Genomic DNA, 22,826 nt, shown 5'->3' with positions numbered 1-22,826 from the left:
AGTACTTAGGGATTTTTGAGGTACCCTTCCTGGGGAATTCCCCAGATCAAGATACATGCATCTTTTTCTAGGCAGGTTACTTATTAGTCATTATTTCTTAAAATTGCATAACATGTGCTTTTAATTGACAATCCTAAATATCTCCCAGCCTTCGTGAGTGTTCTTTGAGATTTCAAAATATATTTGTATATTTTGACTGCAATGGGCCTGCTATAGATGAGGTGCTTAATACATATTTGTTGAATGACTATGGACTAAAATTAAACAAATAGGGTAAAGCAATGTTTCTTTATTTTCAAACTTCACATTTCCCTTTCCCTACAGAGATCTTTGGAAAGTCTTACCCCAAAGGATCTCTTCACCCACTCTTGAGAATCAGTGACTTAAGATGACTTAAGATGGCTTTTCAAAAAAGTTAAGCATTGCTTTGTAAAGCTCTTTCAGTAGAAACTTCTTGGACTTTATTTTTCTCTTCCTTAAATTTTGTAGATTAGGTATCACTTTCATCATTGGAACCTATTTTGTTATTTTTTTCCTGCCAACTCAATAATTACAAAATTATGAAAAAAAATTTTTCAGAAAGAAAACTATTGCTTATTTAGTGTATCTCAAGAAGAAGAAACGTATTATCTAATAATATCATGTGAATTCCAATGGCAGTAGATATGTATCATTAAAACAAAAGCACTGCGTCTTACGTATGTAATTTAATGGATCAAGCATTGCATGAAGATAGAAATAATAGGTTTTCAAAGAATGAATATTTTTATTGGGATAGTTTTTTAGGAGTGCAGATCAACTTTAGAATAATTTTATCTTATAAACTATATTAATTCTACAGAAATAAGGTTTATTAGAAAGCGTGTGTGTAATAGGGTCCAAGCAAGAGCTTTCGAGAAACTGATCAAACTTGGTTATGTTGCAGATGGCAATTCTGAGGCCCAGAAAAGAAGTTATGTTCCCAAGGCTACAGAGGTTACTACTGATGCATCAAAACGTGAAATAATTAGGTTGTCACTGATTCCAATGAGTTTGCCACTTAATTTGCATGATCCACCCAACGCTGATTCCTAGATCTTGAACATTTCAGTGTTATAAATGCCACTCAGCCACTAGGTGGTACTGCCTAACTTTTACTGAAAAAATTACAAGGATACTAAGATAGACAGCTAGGTATTGAATTATGACATTTGGAAAAATGTATATTTAACATTTTTCAAAGATCCTAGCATCATTTAAAAACAGAGATGAACACTCCAGACTATTTTGTGCAAACAGGATTATTACCATCCATGTTAATATGCTCCCATCCCGGTGCTCAGACATTCAAAAGCATCTGTTTTTATTATCATTTCAACCAATATTTAAATGAGACATATATAAGTCTTTTGTTGAATCTACTCCAAGCATGTGTCTTTTAATATTTTCTTTATAAACCTGTGTTTTTTAATGAGATAAAAAGCTGTAATATTTCAGAAGAGGAGAATCCTATACATTAAGCTTCAGTTCTGGCATGATTTAATCTGATTTCTTGAAAGGCATTTAAAGAAAATCTAGGGGAATGATGTAAAGGTTCTTAGGAATATGCTTACAACTAAACATTGAAGTAGAAACAGTAGGATAAAACGGGTAATGCATTTTTTTCAGACATTGGAACAGTCCTAAAAGTTGTCAGCATTTCAAAGGAGAAATGGAACATGGAAGAGGTAGTACTGGAGGAGTTGCAGATATTCAAGGTAAACCTCAGTCAAGAGTTCTGGGGAAAGAGATGGGGAAATTGAGCAGCCCTTGATATACAACACATTTATTTTAATACATCAACTCTTTTCCTGGAGAAGTCTTTGCAAATAACTCCTTTATTTTCCTTTTCCTTAAGCAATGGAAAAAAGTTTTAAAAGCAACTAAGCATAGGGCTCACCTTTCCCTGTAGAATACCACTGAATTCAGGGCTCATGGGGCTGCCCCTCATTATTGCATTCTCTGAGCATATGGTCAGACAAATTGCCACAGTAGATGAAAGTCTGGGGTCTCTTTTACTATCCAGATGCTTTTCTACTTTATAAATTTTACTTTTCAATTTTTCCCCAATTGAATTTGAGAAAACTGGAAGAGTATATAAATCACGTGTCCCTGTTTTTCTGTAAGGAATATTTTTTAAAACAAAGGTTGTATGATAGTAAGTCTTCATGTATGCTAAACTCCCCTCATCCCCCCAAAGAGTTAGTAGATCTAAAATAATAGTTCTCCAGATTTGAGCAATGTCTTCGACTTTTAAAAATACGTTTGAATTGTGGCATTCTTTGTAGATCCTCAGTGGTACTCAATTTAAAAATATTATCTGAAAATAACATTAGAAATACAATTGTATTTCTTGAAGAGCTTCTAAAAATATGTTGTGCTTTTTGTAACATTTTTGTTGAAACAGTTTATTAAATGGACTGTTTCCCTGTAAACCACTGTTGCCTTAAAAGAGAGTAGAGCCCTCATGTTAATTAACATGCTGGGTTCCACAGAATCCTGTTTACACTGTGAGGATAATAGTGGTCAAGGAGTTAACAAGAACAAGACCTGCTATCTGGCGTCTACCAAAAACAAAATTGTGAGTGGTTCCTAAGGGAGACTCCAGCTGATGTCAAATATAAGTGTGAACCCAGAGGCCAAAAAGTAAAGTCCCCACAACTCACGCAGGCACATTAGAATAAGTCTCACTCAGTGGTTGTTTGTGGTCAAGAGGAATTCTTTGGATTCCACTGCTAAGATTAAATAATGAACCTGTTTTCTTAATCTATACCAAAGTTATTGGCTAGAATTTTCTCACTTAAAAAAAAAAAAAATAGCACATGGTGACAAGTAGCAGTCTAGTTTCATTCTTTTTCATGTGGCTTTCTAATTCTCCCAGCACCATTTAAAGAAGAGGCTGTCTTTTCTCCATCGTATGTTTTTGGCTTCTTTGTCAAAAATTATCTGTCCATATTTATGTGGGTTTATTTCTGGGTTCTCAGTTCTATTCCATTGGTCTGTGTGTCTGTTTTTTCTGCCAATACCATGCTGTTTTGATTATTGTTTCCCTGTAGTACAAGCTGAAGTCAGGGAGTGTGATACCTCCAGCATTGTTCTTTTTTCTTAGGATTGCTTTGGCTATTCGAGGTCTTTTGTGGTTCCACACAAATCTGATGATTTTTTGTTCTATTTCTTTAAAAAAATGCAGGGTAAACAGGGTCAAATATATGGTGATAGAAGGAGAACTGACTCTGGGTAGTGAACACACAATGTGAGATATAGATAATATATTACAGAATTGTACACCTGAAATCTATATAACTTTACTAACAATTGTCACCCCAATACACTTTAATTTAAAAACAAATAATTTTAAAAAATTCCTTCACATATATTTTCTTAAATTTTTGTTGTCTGTTAATATTTGTAAATATTGACTGGCGAGAAATGAATGATAAACAGATGATAGATAGATAGATAGATAGATAGATAGATAGATAGATAGATAGATACATTTTAAAACATTTTAGTTAAAAAGCTTTTGTGTTCATGTTTCTGATTTTATATTACATACACATAGCCATACTTTCTACAAATAAAACTGGCCGCAGTTTATATCAAGAAACCACGCCCATCAGCATCTTGCTTGCAGCGTGCTGTAAAGAACGTGGTCATCCACAAGGAGCATTATAACTCCTCAGAACGCTGCTCCTTGAACAAGTTTTTGAACTACTGATCTAAGTAAGAGCAGAAAGAGGTAATAAATAATTATGGAGATGTTCTTGTCAACACTAGTTTGAATTATATGGAAGCAGTTAAGATAAGCAGATTTAGAAGAAGGAGAAAACTTGTAAGTAACTAGGAACAGTTTTCAGTGTAGTGTTTCTCATAAATTTAGATGATTTTCTTTTAATAAGATACTTTAAAATAACTATTTTGATCATTTCATTAAGGTAGAATCGCTACACATTGGAGGGAAATAGCAAACGTTAAGATATTTTCCTCCCCTCTATATCAGAGTCTTGAAGTTTACTTCAGTGATCTTTAGTACACGATAACATACTGACTGCTATAAAAGACTGTTAATGATTAATAACATTTAACTTCTATTTTCAGCACTCATCAATCATCTTGAACATGGAGTTGTCTCTGAAGCAGGTACTTTTCTAATTTTTGTGTAAAAATTAACCACAAAAGCAACAGGTTGCTTGAGTCAAAGTTCATTTTAAGGGAAAACCCAATGAAATTGGAAGTTAAAAATGAATGTCAATAATATAAAAGGCTTAGATTATGTGTTTCTTTTATAACTGATTAAAGCCTATTATTTCAGCCTTGCCTTAGGAGAAATGAAACCAAATTTCATTAATTGAATAATATATTCTCCCCTTCCCTTGGCTCTTGAAAATGGAGCTCACTTTTCTAGTCCCATGAGGATGTCTTTCTGTCAAGGCCGTAAGTAATTCATGTAGAAGACCAACCCTAATCATTAAAAATGGTTTTTAATCAGGGAGTCTAGGAATTAGATTATGAACTCTGTGGTGGCAAATAGCCCAAGAGTTAACCTCCAACCTACCCTTAATATTTGACTCCCAGAATTAATTTCCCCAACAGCAAAGTTAGAAAAATAATATGGAAGCTGCATGCAAAATTCTGGGTGGAGAGCTTGAACATTACAAGTGTGAAGTAGATGGTAGCTAGTAATAACAACACTAATATTTATTATGATTTCAAAGTTCTTGGATATGGTACTCCAAGTCCCAACTGATTCAAGAATTCAGACTTGCACTCCCGTTTCTATATGTACTTTCTAAAATTTAAGAAAGTCATGTGATAATATGTTTAACATTAAGGTGTTGCTAAAAGTATCTTAGACTACTATGCCTTGTATGGTACAGGGATTATTAGGGAAAAGAACTCAAAATGAATCTGGGGAGATAAGGCAGAGCAAGATTAGGTACATCTTTGTATGTCCTCCTAAGAAGTTTAACAATTTTATCTAAGGACAATAAAATCGTTACAGATTTTAAACAGGGAAATGTTGTGATAAGATTTTCCTTTTAGAAAGGTCAGTCTGGTGTGGCAGTGTGGAAGATGGATTGAGCCTCAGGTTAGAGGTGGGGGTTGCTGGCAAACAAAGCTGAAGCTGACAAGTAATCCAGGAAAGAAATGATAAGGACCAAAACAAAGGCAGTGGCAGAGAAGAGGGAGAAGAGGCAATAGATTAGAAAGTTCTATATGAGAGAATGGAAAAGATATGGTGACAGACTGAATGGGACAGAAAGATTCAATGTCAACTCCAGCTCTCCAGCTTTGTGTCTTGGGTGGCTGGGAGGGAGCCTCTTACCAAGTTTGGGTAACAGGAGTAGATTTAGGGGAATCCGTGTGTCTACATTTATGTTGTTTTCAAGATACCTCTAAGTCTATACAATAAGAAGGGTTCAGCAATGAGAATAAAAAAGAGACCCCGCATTTAATGAAAAGAAAGGAAATCATCAAAGAAAACAAAAGATGGGCAGAAATAAGGAAGAAGAACCAGAGAAAGTGAAGGGGGTTTCAAATCCTTAGTGTGAAACACTGTAGAAAATTTCAGTAAAAACAAATACCAAACAATGTACATTGCATTTAACCACCGGGAAGTCTTAACTGACAGTTTAATGGGTGGTACATGTATAAGACAAATTTCTGTAGGTTGAGTACATGTACTTGTATGTTATTTGTGCCAATATCTATTTTCCTCATTTTTCCCCCTCCATTTAAAGTTACACTAGAGTTGACCGTGAGTTCTGTGAAGGCACAAACTATGGCTTATTTACTCGTATCATCCCTCCAACCCCACTCAATACATACACTCAAATGAATACAAGTAGGGAGCAGTGCATTATTCTGAGGACTTATTTTCCAAATGTAATTAATTCTATTTGCTAGGTTTTTCAGTATCCTGCAGCCTTTCATTTGTGATGTGGCATGCCTCAAGTCTCCTTAATATTTTCTTCACAATGATACCAAATGCTTTCTCTCCCACTTAAAACCCACTTTCCGTTAAGGGTCAGTAAATACTTTGTTAGCAAATGAAACGTTTAGTTAAAACCTCAGGAAAGTTTTACAAATGTCTTTCTAGTCGTCTCTCTTTTAAGAAACCATGTAAGGGGAAGACCATCAGTATTGCCTATAGCATCTGTGCGTGATATAATCTACAAAAGAGTATTTTCAACTATTGGGAAAGAATTTGACATTTTATTCCTCAGTCTAACAGCTGGTTTTTGACCTTGTTAAATCACTGCCAAGGTTACTCTAGTTCTATAGGATGCTGTCCATTTCAGTATCAACATCTTCAAACCACCGTCTTACCAGGGGTGGAAGTGATTGACTTATCTTACTCTTTGTTATGTGTCTGTACAAATGTTTATTATGGGCAGGGCACCTGAGGAGACAGATTTAGATTTGTGATGTGGTATTCAAGAAAGGGAAGTTCTTAAGACTAGTCTGAAAGATGCTTCTAATTCTATTTGTTTTGCCTGCTTTGCAGCAACAATTGTACATTGGTTCCCAAGATGGATTGGTCCAGCTCTCCTTGCACAGATGTGACACTTATGGGAAAGCTTGTGCAGACTGTTGTCTTGCCAGAGACCCTTACTGTGCGTGGGATGGAAACGCATGCTCTAGATACACCCCCACTTCAAAAAGGTAAGAGGCACACAGTTAATATGACACCTTCCTTTCTACACAATGAATATTTCACACAAATACTTTGCCTTATAATTTAAATTAAAGAGAAAATATATAAAAAACATGGTATATAGTAGGAATATTAAAATTAAAATATTGTTTTATAGTTTTGCATAAAACCAAATTTTGAAGGGGAATAAAAAGAATGTTCTGAAATTCTGAAATGTGGAACTTTTAAAAATTCTGATAAATTGTTTGCATTCTGTTCCTTCATCTATATTAAACACTAATAAAAGTTTGGTGTTTTTTACTACTTTATCCTTTCTACAGTCCTCCCTTTTTCCCTTCTTATTTATAAATATGTATGTACTCACTGTTTTGCATATAATGTATAGTTACATGTGTTTGTAAAAATGTAGATTATATACAGCCCAACATATCCAGTGACTTGGTACAATTTCTCTTTTATAGTAGTAACTCTAACTTGCCCAATTCCGGCCGCTCAGCTATACTTAAACATCAAACTGTGCCCTGCTGCTTGTAGTTCATTGTTTTATGTGCTCTTAAAAACAATGTTATTTTGTGTCAGTAATTCCCAGCTAGGAATTTATGCTACACACACATGGGCAAAAGCACCACAAAGTTATAGGTTCAAAGATGTTCACTTCAGCACTGTTTTCAGTAGCAAAATTAATGGAAGCAACCTGACTGCCCATCAATATGACTTATACTGGCTAAATATATTATAATTATTATTTTTTTAAATGTGGATTATAGTAACTCTTTTCTAAAGTATTGTTCAAAGTATATTTTCCTCTAGGTGAAAGAATCAGCAAATTGTATACAGTATTTTTTTTTAAATCTTTAAGTCTTTATTAACAAAATAAGGTAATGGGGGAGTGTGTGTTAGTCCCACTACTACCTATGCACTTTTTCTTTTTGAAATTTTAACAATTTGTCAAAGTGCAAATTTTAGGGATCACAGAGTGAATGTGTAGTACAGCAACAGATACTGCTTAAAATTAGGAGGCATTTAATTCCCTGAAATCTCTGAATTAAATGTGAGTGGGGATTATTATAAATTGAAAGTAAAAAGTCACCAACATTTTGTTCGTTTTTGGCCAACATATGCTTATCACAGTGAGTATTTGGGGAATGCTTTTCTGTTCTACAAGCTGAAAAACAAGAATGCTTATTAGTTGGTAATGAACCTTCAGTTTGATGAATTGACCCTGTTCCTTAAGAAGTCAAGATTTAAAAACATTCTTGACCTGTGTACCTTATACCATCATAATTCTTTCTCCTTGTATTTCACAAGACTGTTTCTATGATCTTGCAGACATGCCACTGTGATGTTTTCCCTTACCTAACATAATGTCCATGTGAGCCCCCAAAAATGTGTATGATAGATAATTTCTTATACAGCGTTGTCATCCGGTCAGCATTGCCCTCAAGGGATACCCTAGATACTGTAGAAGGTTTACTGTGACTTCTGTGCTCTCAGAACTGGGAACATAAAATAGTCAAAGCAAGTGAAGACATACTGCAATTGTGTAATACATGTTTAATTCAGATGTAGCAGATTTTTTTTTATACAATAGTTACTATTCTCTCTTAAGGAAAATATGAAACAATAATGCAGGAAACCATTTATTATTATTATTATTATTATTATTATTACTACTACTATCAAAAAACAATGTGAAATATGTATCAGCAGATAGGAGTAACATCTAGCCATTCACACCATATCAAACCTATACTTTTATTTCAAGTGATAATATGTAACTTACTGCTTAATCAAATGTATGTAATACTGAATCTTCATACGATAAGGTGTACTTTCCTACCCACTAACTAAAGCTCGTTTATATCTTATTACTTTCCTAATGACTGATGGAGAAAAGAGGGTAGAGATGGTTACCCGCATTTGATGTATATAAAAATCTGGATTATATTTATAGTTAACCTATTCTATTGTCAAAAGTCAGAGAAAAAGAACAAACTGTAGTGGTTAAATAAAATTCAGATCATTTTAATTGGAAAACAGAATTCATTCTATTAGGACTCTACTACTACTGGTATTTGAATTAATGTTCGAGTGGTTAGGATGTTGATGTGCACTTAAGTGGAGCAGTAAGGCAAGCATAGCTCTGCTTCTGCCACTGTTATTAGTATTAGACGGAAATTTTGTATATTCCAGGTTTCATGCTTGAAGTTCTAAACAGTTTAATCCCTTCTCCATAGGCGAGCTAGACGCCAAGATGTCAAGTATGGAGACCCAATCACCCAGTGCTGGGACATAGAAGACAGTAAGTATAGGCTTAATATGCTTTTCTCCCATTTAAAATTTTAAGCCTAGTCTCTGTATGTCTTTTTACTATATGACTTAAACCATCTATTGTAGAGGAAGATCTCATTTTGTGGAATGCTTATGTTCTGGGAAAGCAATAGGCGATTTTACAAAGCAACATTCAGCCTATGTGCCTAAGTGAATGATCCTTTGTTATTCGTTTCACTTGTCTTATATATAATATATATATACATATATAATATATACTTAATATATTTATATATATATTAATATATAATTTATATAAATATATATATATACTTATATATAATTAATATAAAATATATATTTCTTTTTTACTGCCTTATCCTATCCATCCCTATAAAGTTTAAAACCTACCATTAGAAATAAAGCAGGATATAGTCCACAACATATGGACATTTACAGAAAATTCAAAGAGACCCTCCCAAAAAAAGTCTGATCAAAGTGTGAGCACTTATGAGAAAGAAGTTTTAGGTAAACTATGCATTATTTGTATTCACTTGCTAATTCAGGTATTCATTTAATCAGTAAATATGAATTAGTGACTTTCACGTGCAGAAACTTGTCTCAGGTATACTCCTTAGAGCGCTTACAATTCTTTGGGGAGGCACAGTTAGTGATATGGGCACAGTTAGTCATGAGGCACAGTTAGTGATATGGCAGTTTAGCGAAAAGAGAGATTACCAGAGGCTATGTGGTTCAGAGAAAAATCTCATAGAAAAGTGAGAGTCTGAGTGTGAGAAGCACAGAGTGAAGAATAGAGAGGTTTGTAAGTGTGGAAACAGAAAAAATTCTATGAAATTACATATTCCAGGGCTTTAGTTACTTTCCACTGTTAAGCTCTGCCATCAGTTTGAAAAATATAAGTGCACTCACACACACACACCACACACACATCACACACACACACACACACACACATACACACATGCACACACACAACACATAGCTGGAGGAAGAAAATAACTACCTTACTTTAATCACATTGTTAGGAACTATCCAGTATGAATAAACAACCCAAATTTCACAGTCTGTAACTGATGGTTCAGCAGTGTTTTCATAATTTAAAAATGGAACAGTTATTTACAATTTATAATTTCATTCTTCTGGAAAATAAGCTGCGGTCTAGAATCCTATTTTGACGTCTCATTCTTATGTGGAGGTGATTTACTGTCATGTCCAGGGGTGTATTTGGCACTCATCACTGTGTGCAATGTGTGTGGTTTTCACATATCCATATGAGATGTATCAGCAACTGTTATAGGTATTGACAATATATCAATATCTTCAAAAAAGATATCAACAAAAATGAAAATCTGCGCATTCATGGAACTTATATGCAAGCGTACACTAGCGGAGAGAACAGGCACTAAACATAATAACAAGTAAAAATATGCGATGTCAGATAATAATAAATGTTATAAGGAGATATAAAACACAGTTGCTGCCTAAGGCACTCACAATTATTGCATCTACTTTACTGTAGCCCATTCTTGCTGGAACCCATTGCACACAGACTTTTCTATTCGTCACCATCACTTTACCCAGTTCATTTTTTGTCAAGGTCCTCCTTGCCAAATCCAATGGCCAATTTCGGTTCCCATTTTTACTTAATCTCTACCTCCTTCTTCCTTGAAACACTTTCTTTAATTGACTTCCATGCAGTGATGTGCTGGGCCAAGTTCTCATGATTGCTGATTATTTAGGAATTTTGCGAGCTGCTTTTAACTCACTGGTAGTTTGAATTAGCCACGATGGGTGTTTTTGCACCAGGAAAATCAGCAGGCCCTACAAATCAGGGTCTTTTGTTTTCAGAGATGGTGTCCCAACACACCTATGCTTCACGATGCGACATCCTTTTAGTTTTCCTCTCACCTTCCAGGTTGCTCCTTCTGAGTGTTCTTAGCTTCCTTTTTCATCCCACCATCTAAATATCTAATCTCTGCTTATTTACTCCTTAATACTATCAATTTCAACACTATCGTACTCCCAAATTCATAGTCCACTTCTGAATCCTCTCCTGTGTGTAAGTCTTGTATGCTTACATGCCTACTCCAGAGCCCTTCTTAGATATCTAATAAGCATCTCAAATTATATCTGAGAAATAATTATTGTTCTTTCTCCAAAGCTTAATTGTTCTGTAGAATTTACCATATTCATAAATAACACCACCATTCACCCAACTGCTTAGGTCAAAAGGAAGCCAGGAGTCATCTTTTGATTCTTGTCTTCCTTTCACCTCCTATCACCAACCTCTCTGTGGCCACAACAGCTCCTTCTCATCACCTTCATGGATGCCGGCCCAACCGAATCTACCTACCGTACCTCTCCAGTAGCTGCGGGCCGGGTCGCCCTGCTTCCATGCGTGCTTCCCTGCAGTCTTTATCCCACTCAGTAGTCAGAGTAACCTTTTTAAAAACTTCAGTCAGATCCTGTTATTCCCTTACTCAAAATCTTTCACTACCTTCTTAGAACAGTTAGTAAAGAACCCATAGCCTTTACCGTGGCCAAGAAGACTCTTGTTCTTGCCTTCCTTCTTTCCTTCCTTCCTTCCTTCCTTCCTTCCTTCCTTCCTTCCTTCCTTCCTTCCTTCCTTCCTTCCTTCCTTCCTTCTGTTATTACTTTCTTATATACTGTGATACTGCATAATTACTAATGATATAAACCAGAAATGCATGTAGATGAACTGTAATTAATAATGTTAAACACATCTGATATTGCTAAAGTGACTAATACTTGATTTCAGTGCTATGTCATATATTTGTTATAAAGAAGTATTCCAGATATATCATTACAGTCAAAATTTTTTACTGTAATCTGGAAGATTAAAATATTATCTTCAAAATTATTTTACACTTAATGAGGAGATAGTCTACTATTTTAAAACATTTAAAATAATTTTTGCACCTTTAAAACTGATAGTAATAGAATATTATATGATGTGTGTAAATGTGTATATTATACATGCATATACACGTACCTACATATATTTTTAAATAAAAAAATAGGAAATTTGAAACTTAGAAATGAAACGCAGATTAGTGGAAGCAACAATAAAATTTATTTCCAGTCAAACTGATGCAGTGATGACTTGATGTCAGTGAGTCCCTGTTTTTACTGATTTGAAAAAGGATTTCATGCAGGTCAGCTCACTATTTCACTTCTCTAGTTGATTTTACAAATATATCTTTCCCTAAATTGACAAATACTTGGGTTGAATCAGTCTAATTGAGTTTCCCCTGAGCCTTTGCCCCTCACCTAACAATCAACCTGCATTTTCCCTGCTTTGTCCGTGACTCTGTTTGCTCAGGAAAATGGAATCTGTTACTATGAAATGATGTGTGTCTGTCTTCCCGATCAGCACTGGTGATCTTTCTGTGCATTAGAAATTCAGTAACTGTGAAAATTGTAGTTATAGTCTGTTGAATTGGCAGAGATAGTGGATAGATTACAGGTTTCAAATGGAATCCACACATTTTGTAGGTTAGACTAGACAGGCAGATCATAATGGTGACAGCATGCTTTACTTCACCATTGTTGATGAAACACAAATAAGCTCAACAGAAGTTGCTTGAAAAGAAGCCTAACTATTGGGTATATATGCATTTGTGCCTTTTGCTGATAATTTTGTGTGCTTAGATTTAGGATTCACTTAAGTCCCTTAAGCCTTGCTCTGGTTTATGCCTAAAATGCTAAGTAGGCCCATCTGCAGAATTGAGACATCTGAATATATGATGAAAAAGTACATGTTTGGGCCAAGCTGTGCAGCTGTCATTTTTTATTTGATCAAATTTGAGCTACAGATCTTAGATCACACATGGGACACAGCCTTTGGCTACTCTGGATGGAATGTATTTCAGATGGTGCAGTTGATTTACGAGAATAAGGTGTCTGAGACACTGCTCCTTGAGCATCCCACTAACTATCCTATAGCAAATGCATGTTGGGCTAAAGTATCCCTCTTTGAATAAAAGAACACACTTCTGTAGATAATATAGATAAGGTCCTGATTATGAGTATTGAAGCATGTAGCTTACTACCATCACTATAAAATTTAATCAAGTCTAGATCACTGTACTTACTTTTCTGATATCAAAATTTCTCAGTGTTTTGTGGCCAGTTCTGTGGACAATTTATGATAGAATATCTCTTTAAAGGTGGAGTAAATTGCTCTTCCAGAACTATCTACAAAATTGGTTATATTTTATACAAGTTAAAAGATGTTAAAGCATTAAAATATATTAATGGTTTATTCTATTCAGCTCAGAGAAAGAGACTCAATGTTTAGACTTAGATCTTGTGACTTCTCATTTTAAAAAACCAATTGCAAATAATTGCTATATTGATGAGAGTGAAAATTGCAGTGCTGGAATAGAGTTTTAAAAATCAATCCATTAGATAATATTTGACTTTTAGGTAACAATATTATAACATGAATTTCCTTTCTCTTTAATAATGTCTATGAATTTTTCCCCATGGCATCTGTTCTAAATCAGTCTATTTTCCCATTGCTTTTAAAATCAGGTCAAGGTTAATCTCCTATTCCATGTTTGCTTTCCAGGCATTAGTCATGAAGCTGCTGATGAAAAGGTGATTTTTGGCATTGAATTTAATTCAACTTTTCTGGAATGTATACCTAAATCCCAACAAGCATCTATTAAGTGGTATATTCAGCGGTCAGGAGATGAACAACGAGAGGAGGTAAGTTACAGCCATCATAGAATCCTCACCTTGAGGGAAATAGTATAAAACTTAAATCAAGTTTTGGTTTAAGAGATGTTCCACTTTTAGAGCCATATGGTGCTCTCATCACTATTTGATAAAAAGGAAAATAACAGCTTAAACTAACACCAAAGGTAACAATACCTTTGAGATAAGAGTAGGCAAACTTTAATGCAAATGTGTTAATAAAATAAATTTAAAAGCAGATTAACTGTTTAAAAATAAATCTATAGGATATTTTTCAGATTTTTATTTCCCATAGATTGTCTCTATATTTTAGAACTTCCTGATCAAGAACAAGAACACATCTCCCCCCACCATAGCACGGTGACTAAGTTTTAGCTCAACTTGTGTTCAATTTAGATCATAAAATGAAAAATGTCAAGTATATATAAAAAAATAAATGAAATATCTAACTTTATCATATCTTATGAACAGTTGGATAAGTATCTGGACATATGTACCTTTTCACTCTTATGTATTTAAATTAACAGAGGGAAAAGAAATATGGATGTTCCCTTTATCTTTTGACTTTTCTGTTTCTGGCTTTCTAACACATATGTGTGATTGAAACATATCACAGATTTTGCGAGGTACATAGATATTAATATAATGGGATGAGTTTGAGTAATCTGAAAAATCCCATATTAATATTAATTGAATGTTATGAAACAAAGGTTAATTGGCAGAATTTTTATTTTCCTACTTCAGGACCTAAGAGAAACCACTGATACTCAATTTTAGTTCTGAAATTCCCAATATTAAACTAAGGACACTTAATGAGTAATGGAATTAACATAGGATTCAGATTTAGATGTCTTGCATCAAATAGTAGTCCAAGGACACTTAATGAGTAAGGGAATGAACATGGGATTCAGAATTAGATGCCTTGAGTTGAATCATAGTCTTCTGTCCTTGGGTAATATCATTGAGCCACTGTGGGCCAGAATTTCATAATTGTGAACAAAATAAATTCAAAAGTTATTGAGAAAATACATATAAGAATGTAAATTTCAAAGCAGAAAAGTACTCACAGGTATAAAATACACATATAAAATTGCTTATTCTCCCTATCAAGGAGGATGTATAAAATAGGAAATAGCACTGATCATGTGCTCAGCTAGACTGCTGAGGATTTATGGGCCGATTGTAACTTCTCTGATGTTCAGTTTCTCTGTCATATTAAGGAGATGGACCAAATGTTTTCTAAAACACCAGCCTCCTTGATAAGTCTACAAACATTTAAAATATTTTATGTAATTATTTAAATATTAATATAAAACAGTGGTTCTCAATGTTAGGTAATTTTGCTCTCAGAGCGTTCACATTTGGCAACTTTTTGGTGGTCACAACTGGGTGGGTGGGTAGAGGGTCCTACTGGCATCTAGTGGGTAGAGGTCAGGGACGATGCTAAACATCTTACAATGCACAATCCCTCACAATAAAGAATCATTCGACCCAATTTCAGTAGTGCTGAGGTTAAGATACCTTGGAGTAGAAGAACCACATTTTATCATAATAAATTGGTTTAAGGATACATGCCACCATTATATTAAAAAGTTATATCATTCTTTTCATCGATGATCTTCAATGAAGTCTTCAATTTATTCTATCCAAATTATGACACTCAACATACTTAATACCCAGGGATTAACTTCATTCATTATTATGTCAAATTTCTCCAATAAAACTTGATTTTTCATTATTACTGATATCCATAAATTCTAAGATTATGGCATATCCACATTTATACTAAATGTTTATTTTTAAGGGTCCTGTTTTACCAATATATATTAAAATGTATTTGACATACAAGTTTACTGTCTTTCAACACATGAAGCATTGACATTTTATCCAAGAAATATTAGCATATTATTTGATTTTTTTATAACATGCAGATTATCTTTTCGATACATTGCAACACTTTATTCTTAAATGTCCCAAACCAGCATTTTAAATCTTATAGTTAATAAAGCTTGATAATTTATTTTCAGTTACATATAATTCTTGAATAATGATTTTTCCTCCATGGTAAATTTAATCTGACTTTTTAAAAAAAACATGTTACTCTGCTTGGGGTAATCTCCCAATGATAGATACATATATTTGCCTCGGCATGTTTGCATTCACATATTTTATATTCCTGAAAATGCTATGCATTACTTTAGTTTACCTTTTAACAGTATATTATACAGTCATAGTGGTACCGTGCTCCATGAATTTCAATGGAGTGGAGATAGTGTACTTATTGAATTTCACTTAAAAGTATCTTAGCTCTAATATTTCAACTGGTATTTTCATGTATCTTTGTAAATAGGTAGTTACACATTATCCAGGATATGCAATCCTGCTTCCTGAGCTGAGGAAAAGGGCCAAATCCAAACTAGGTTTGAAGTATTTTTCCCAGCAGGATACGTGGTGCTCCTTACTAAGGAGGTCACAGCTTGGAATCTTTCATCCACTCAGAAAAAAGCCTGAGGGAGGGTCCAGATCTCCTGTGGCACAGAGGCTGTCACCAGATTATTCTCTGCCAGGGGGAGAACATTTCCTTAGTGAGCTGTTTCACAGTTGGGTGCTGTTGGAAGGTCATGAGTCAGTTATCTGCTGACTTTCCTATAAAGTTGTGCTTGAAATTGATGATGTTTATGCTGTAACTAGTGAGTTAATCGGCATTCCCCAAGCTTCTGCTGAACTCTTGAGATCTGAATGAGTAAAAGAAGCAATACCTCATGACATTTACGGTAGAAATTTTTTTCTGTGGATTTCAAAAATAATTTAAAGGCATTTTCAAATATTTGCATTTTTCTCTTTGTAGATCTAGTTTTGTTTTTGTTCTTTTTATTATAAAAGTAATATAAATGGTTTTGAAAGTATGATAAGATGCACAGAACTGTGAGGCCTCTAAGCATAGATAAGCACAAATACCATTTTGATGTCTACCCCAGCCTTTTTCCCACTAACCATTACATTATGAATGTTTTCCATCCTCATTCAATTTTTTTTATTAGTCTCAGGTGTACAAAATAGTGTAATAGTTAGACATTTACACCCCTCTCAAAGTGATAACTCCCCTGCCCCAATTTACTATCCCTCTGACATTGTATATAGTTGTAACAATTCCATTGACTCTATTCCTTATGCTTTTCTCCACATCCTGTGACTCTCTCTCTCTCTCTCTCTCTCTCTCTCTCTCTATATATATATATATATATATATATATATATATATATATAAAATTATAGTTGACATTCAGTATTATTCAGCTTCAGCTTCAGGTGTACAGTGCAGTGGTCAGACATCTACACCGTCCATGAAGTGGTCTCCCTAATAACCAAGTGCCCATCTGAGACCCTACAAAGTCATTACAACATTGATTATATTCCCTAAACTGTCTTCCATATCCCTGTATCAATATCGTGGTTACTAATTTGCACTTTCTAATCCTCTCACCTTCTCCCCCATCCCCACCCCCATTGTCATTCAATGTTAATACCATGCTTTCCCTGTCTCCCACTTCCACTCTTCTGAAGCCACAGTCATCAATGAATTTTCCATGTTTTATTTAAGTAGCTCTTACTTTCTCCTAAAAAAAATGTAGTCAATTTCCCTATATCAAAATCTTTCGCCACTTTTCTAACTAGGACAAATACTTTGAAAAAAAATAAGTGAGTTAAAGGCTTTAATTATCTTTATGGCTTGGGAGAAACAAATGTATTATTGCTAATTTCCCACCAAAATCACCATATTATTGCCTTTCCTGAACTCCTGAGGCAAAATTGTATATTATAATTTAAGAAAATCATTATTTTGACATGGAAAATTATCACGGTGTGTTAATGTCTATTTCTTTGAGTATTACTGGGTGTGAACTTATACTCTCATGTTTCTTGTCTACTGGTTTCAACTGTAATTGGTGAATTGCCTTACCTGTCATTTGCTTAATTTACATCAATGTATGTATTTAAAATTATTTTAACAAACCTTTATATTTTACATATATTAATATTTTGTACATATAAGTTTTTATTATATTCTATATCTCTAAGACTTTTTGTGTGTTCCTACCGTACAAAAATTTTATAATTTATATAACCAAATCTATTGATTTATATCTACATGATCTCTATTATTATGCTTAGAAATTCATTCTCCAATGAAACAAAATATATTTTTTCTAGGTATATTATGACTTTATTTTTACAGTTATACTTCACATTTACTCAAATATATTAAATTAATCTAGGAGCTAGTCATGTATAAATTAGATTTTTTTCTTTTACATAATGAGCCGGTTGTCTCAGCACTATTTTTAAATAAATCTTCCTTCTGTGTTTGTTGAAGAAACGAGATATTCTTGAAGCCCTAGTCACTTCTATGACATGTGCAATGCTTTAGCTATGGAAGAGCAGACAGGTGAATTATCTGCACAGGAATTGCCATTAGGCTGCTATTATCAGAGAATGAGGTCCTTGACCTTTACCTGCTGCTTAGTACCTAAATGTCCTTTGTCCCTTTCCATGTTACTCTTCTCATTTTAAATGAATTGCCCTTCACTGAAGATCTACATTTAATAATGCCAAATATATTATCCTTGTTCACATTAGGCAAATGGATAGTCGACCCCAGTTCAAGCATGGTTTTGATTTGTAAGGTTGAGCAGTTTTTACTTATCATTTCTAGAGCGGAGAAAATGCCAAGAGTTTAAATTAGTGGCCAGAGATTACATTATCTCTTTGTGGAGGAGCTGAATCTTCTAAATTGACTGTGCTGACATTTCATTGTGGAGATACCGTCTGCATAATGCGTCCTATTTCAGCATGGAATGAAAACATTACAAAGAATGAGAATGTAAAGTAGGCAAATATTACTCAACCACTTAATTTCTGGGCCACAGATTCCTATCTCTAGATTGCAAAAATCCTATGAAAATATGTCAATTCAAAACATATTTTGTTATAGATAGCATTTAATTAAAGGCATATTTTTGAAATTTTAGAAAGGAAAAAAAAGCACTTAAATGATCTGACAGACATTAGATAAATCCACAAAGCCTAAAATTTATTAAAGCAAGTTTTATGTCTATAGGTCAACAACCAAAGAAAAATTAAGCATTCGGTGGAAGAAAGGAAAGGTGAAGGATCACAGTGGAGTAATGAAATGCCAGGTGTCCATGAAACTCTTCCTCCTGTGGGGACAGAGGTAGACTGGGAAAGAGGGACAGGAACCAGACTTCAGAGGAAAGCAACATAAACAGAATAGAAGAGAATAGCAAAAATAATGACAAAGTGTGGCATATGTGTGAAATCAAAGTCATAATTTCTTCCTGTCAGAAGATTAAAGAACAATGAAAAGTAGTGAGTCAGAGCTGTGACAATCTTTAAAGCCACATGAAACAGTTTAAACATTAGCAAGAATACCGTTATGCAAAGGAAATCTACGGATGTACTGGAAATGAAGTTACCCTCTTTGATTGTCGTGCTAATAACCATAGGCCTTTTTCTATTAAGAGAATTACAGAAATAAAGGTTTCAGAACATCACCTCGCTAGCAAACTGACAGTAGTCCATAATGTTGCTAATAGTACTTCACACTTTAACCTTCAAAGAGCTTCACTTTTACCACCCCCCAAAAAAAACACACACACAAAAACACACCATATGCTATGTCATCAACTTGATAAATGAGAGACAAAGCAGGGAAGATAAATGAGTCATCATAGGAAGCCTAACGGATAAGGACCAGAACCTACACTACAGAGTCAGTGTTTTATGTTCTATGATGTATTTACATTAAAAACAAATAATAATAATTTCTATAGTAAAATCCTTTAAAGGAAAAAAAATATATCCAGTGTGTTAAATTTCAGATTGATGTTCCTGTTTCAGATTGGCCTTTTAGAATCCTACCAATTCAAACACATATTTATTTTAGGCATGAAACTCCTATGGTTACTACAAATGTAAGTGAATTCAAGGTTAGTTTGTGTTACAATAGAATTTAAAAATGTCTGATCCTTTAGAATAAAACCCTTGAAAAAAAAAAAAAAAAAGGACTGCACACCCAACTCACCAAATGGGCCAAGTTAGGGAAACAAACAAACAAAACCCGATGGTGGGGATTCAGTGTAGAGCAAAGGCAGGGCTGGAGACCATTCGGCCTCATTAACCAGGAATCCGAGCTGTGACCTGCCTTTGGCCTCACGTGGTACCCCGCCAGCTGTGCTTCTCTGGCACAGAGGGTGGTTGGCCATGTACTTTTTAGTTAACTGGGCTGGTAGCCAGAGATGTTTCTTTTCCTTTTCTCATATTTCCAGAATTGAGGGATTTTTCCTACATATTTTTCACATAAAGATGCAGAGTTTCGTCCACCCACTGTGAATAAATTTAATTTAGCCGTCTTTATGCCTCCTTGATTTCCATCAACCAAAAGTCTCCAATACAGGGGCAGATGTATACACTGGGAAACCTTCCAGACGGCTTTGTTGTTGTTGTGAGCCACTTAACAATACTCCACATTAAACAGGGCTCTTGTGTCGGTAAATATGCCTTTCGTTTGACTGAAGATAGGTTCCCTATTCACACCACCAGACTGGGGGCCAGGCAAGCTTACACGTTTGAATTGCCTTTCAGTAGTGTTGTTTCAAAGGGTAAAGTGCATCACATTTCAGGAGAGGTTCCTTTTGTTCATGGAGTGTTCTCACACTTGAAATCACATTACTGTGCTATAGTATATCAAGGTATGGCAAATATTTCCACAAATGACATAGTCTAAAGTATCATGTACATAGCACACACAGTATCAAAATTCAATCCAGGCTCAAAAGAGAAATTCAGCTTTCAGTGTTGCTAACCTTCTGACTATGGCCTGCTCACTTACAGCTCTAACACCCAAAAGGCTGTTTCCAGGCCTTTTCGTTTGCCTTTTAACAAGTCACCACTTACAGTTTCCATGTGCTAATCAGATCATTTATTTGGTGATATTTAAAAAAAACAGAGTAAATGCCTTTGGAATCATTGTTCTATTCTACGTTACAGGTAGGACACGAATTAGTATCTGAAATCTCTGTAAAGGTGGTCAGTTGGTAGTTTCCAGTTTTCATTAATTTTTACAGTTTTCCTTTCTTATCTGTAGACTGGGTGGGGGGGAAACTAACTTTATACTGTATTCTAAATGTTCAGTTAGATGTAATAAGATGCAAACATGCATCTTTGGGAGCTATTACTTTAGTTGAATTTTTTTCACTGTCTTGAACTATGGCTGATTATGTTATGCTTGATGACAGAGAGATGGGGAATGTATCTCTTAGGTTCCTATAAGTAAAACTCTGTAGGCTGTTATCATTTGCTCATAGCCCTCTCTGTTTTTCATTTATTACCTACATTTTTCCAATTCTGCAGTTGAAATCCGATGAAAGGATCATCAAAACAGAATATGGGCTACTGATTCGAAGTTTGCAGAAGAAGGACTCTGGGATGTATTACTGCAAAGCGCAGGAGCACACTTTCATCCACACCATAGTGAAGCTGACTTTGAATGTCATTGAGAATGAACAGATGGAAAATACCCAGAGGGCAGAGCATGAGGAAGGGCAGGTCAAGGATCTGTTGGCTGAGTCACGGTTGAGATACAAAGACTACATCCAAATCCTTAGCAGCCCAAACTTCAGCCTCGACCAGTACTGCGAACAGATGTGGCACAGAGAGAAGCGGAGACAGCGAAACAAGGGCAGCCCAAAGTGGAAGCACATGCAGGAAATGAAGAAGAAACGAAACCGAAGACATCACGGGGATGAGCTTCCTAGAGCTGTGGCCACGTAGTTTTCTATTTAATTTAAAGAAAAAAATTATTTTCACTGCGAAAATACTGTCTTCTGTTCTGTACATCCCTTATACTAACTCATAAGAGTTTTCCATGGAGTTTTGCTAGGGCACAAGAAAAATAATCTGAGTAAGACTATGTATGGTAGATATGGCATAGTGAAGGCAAATAGTTCATCTGAACCCATTTTCCAAGAACTAACCTTGTACCTGCAATGTGTCAGAATTATCCTCAACACAGGAACTTAACATTTGTAAATGTTTTATGTTGTCAGGTTTTGAATTTATGATGCCATGTAAATAAGTGAGCTAAGCAAGTATCATGTTTGATATTGTACTGAGGTGCTTTGTTTTCCTTGCATGGCCATTAAGCATGGAGTTTATCATGCTGTTGTGTTATATGTTCTTACGAACAGATATATCATTCCATTCTAGAACTGGCTGCCTTGTGGTAGGAATCGGAGGGAAGACACAAATCCAGACTGCTCACATTATCAACAGGAACTTTCCCAGTCAGCCATTCACTCTTGGTGCATGGTTTAGGAATTTGGAGAAGTGCATTATTTCTTTCAGACCACAGGGGTTTTTTAGTGTGGGACAGCACTGATTTACTGAAGGGTATAAATGCTCCTCTGAGGATTCCTTGTGACTTGTCAAGAGGAACAGGTTCACAGAGAGCGGTGGGTGCTCAGTTAGTTATGTGTTTTTAGATTATATGCTGAGATTTACATGGACAGAATGCTTGATAAATATTTTAGTATGATGGGGAGAACATTTTAATAAAATAAGGGAAACATCATGATGTCTACTGCATCCTAATGGGAAGACATACAGATGGGATCTGTTAGGAGACAGAAGGAAAGACAGCCATAAATTCTGGCTTTTGGGGAAACTCATATCCCTATAAAAAGAAAGAGCAGTCACAAATAGAGTGAGGGAAATGTAATGTAGCTTATTCACCAGAGTATATGTAGCTGCCAATTTATAATCCATCTGTTAAAAAATTCTAGATTATAACAAACTGCTAGCAAAGTCTGAGGAAAAGTAAATTTTCTAAAGGATCTTGGGAAGAATGAACACAAATTTATTTACAACCAATGGGATTTCAGTATGCACTTTCTCTCTTCAAAAAAAATAATAATAATCATACTCTATAAATTATTTCCATTTACTGCCTTTGTTCTCTCCAGAATATTGGGTCATTGGATTTTATTTGCGTGAATAAAAAACAATATATACATATAGAGAGATAGAATTAAGTAGACAACAGTGGTGGGGGAGCAGGG

At 34.8% G+C, this 22,826-nt stretch overlaps 1 protein-coding gene across 1 annotated transcript in view; it reads left to right on the top strand.

Annotated features, from left to right (window-relative positions):
* The window catches only part of SEMA3D (semaphorin 3D), a 198,248-nt gene extending 176,576 nt beyond the window's left edge, over positions 1 to 21,672 (top strand). Inside the window, exons 13-18 of the mRNA XM_019753571.2 lie at positions 1,648 to 1,736; positions 4,117 to 4,158; positions 6,527 to 6,684; positions 8,914 to 8,978; positions 13,563 to 13,702; positions 21,121 to 21,672. Of these exons, the coding sequence (XP_019609130.1) occupies positions 1,648 to 1,736; positions 4,117 to 4,158; positions 6,527 to 6,684; positions 8,914 to 8,978; positions 13,563 to 13,702; positions 21,121 to 21,540 (914 nt within the window). The 3' untranslated portion in view covers positions 21,541 to 21,672. The remainder of the gene's footprint in view (positions 1 to 1,647; positions 1,737 to 4,116; positions 4,159 to 6,526; positions 6,685 to 8,913; positions 8,979 to 13,562; positions 13,703 to 21,120) is intronic.
* The last annotated feature ends 1,154 nt before the right edge of the window (positions 21,673 to 22,826 follow it).

The sequence above is a fragment of the Rhinolophus sinicus genome, linkage group LG09, assembly GCF_036562045.2.
Source record: "Rhinolophus sinicus isolate RSC01 linkage group LG09, ASM3656204v1, whole genome shotgun sequence".
In the NCBI taxonomy this organism is placed as follows: Eukaryota; Metazoa; Chordata; class Mammalia; order Chiroptera; family Rhinolophidae; genus Rhinolophus; species Rhinolophus sinicus.
Note: the sequence above shows the minus strand (reverse complement) of the source record. Positions and strands in the feature narration are given on the sequence as shown.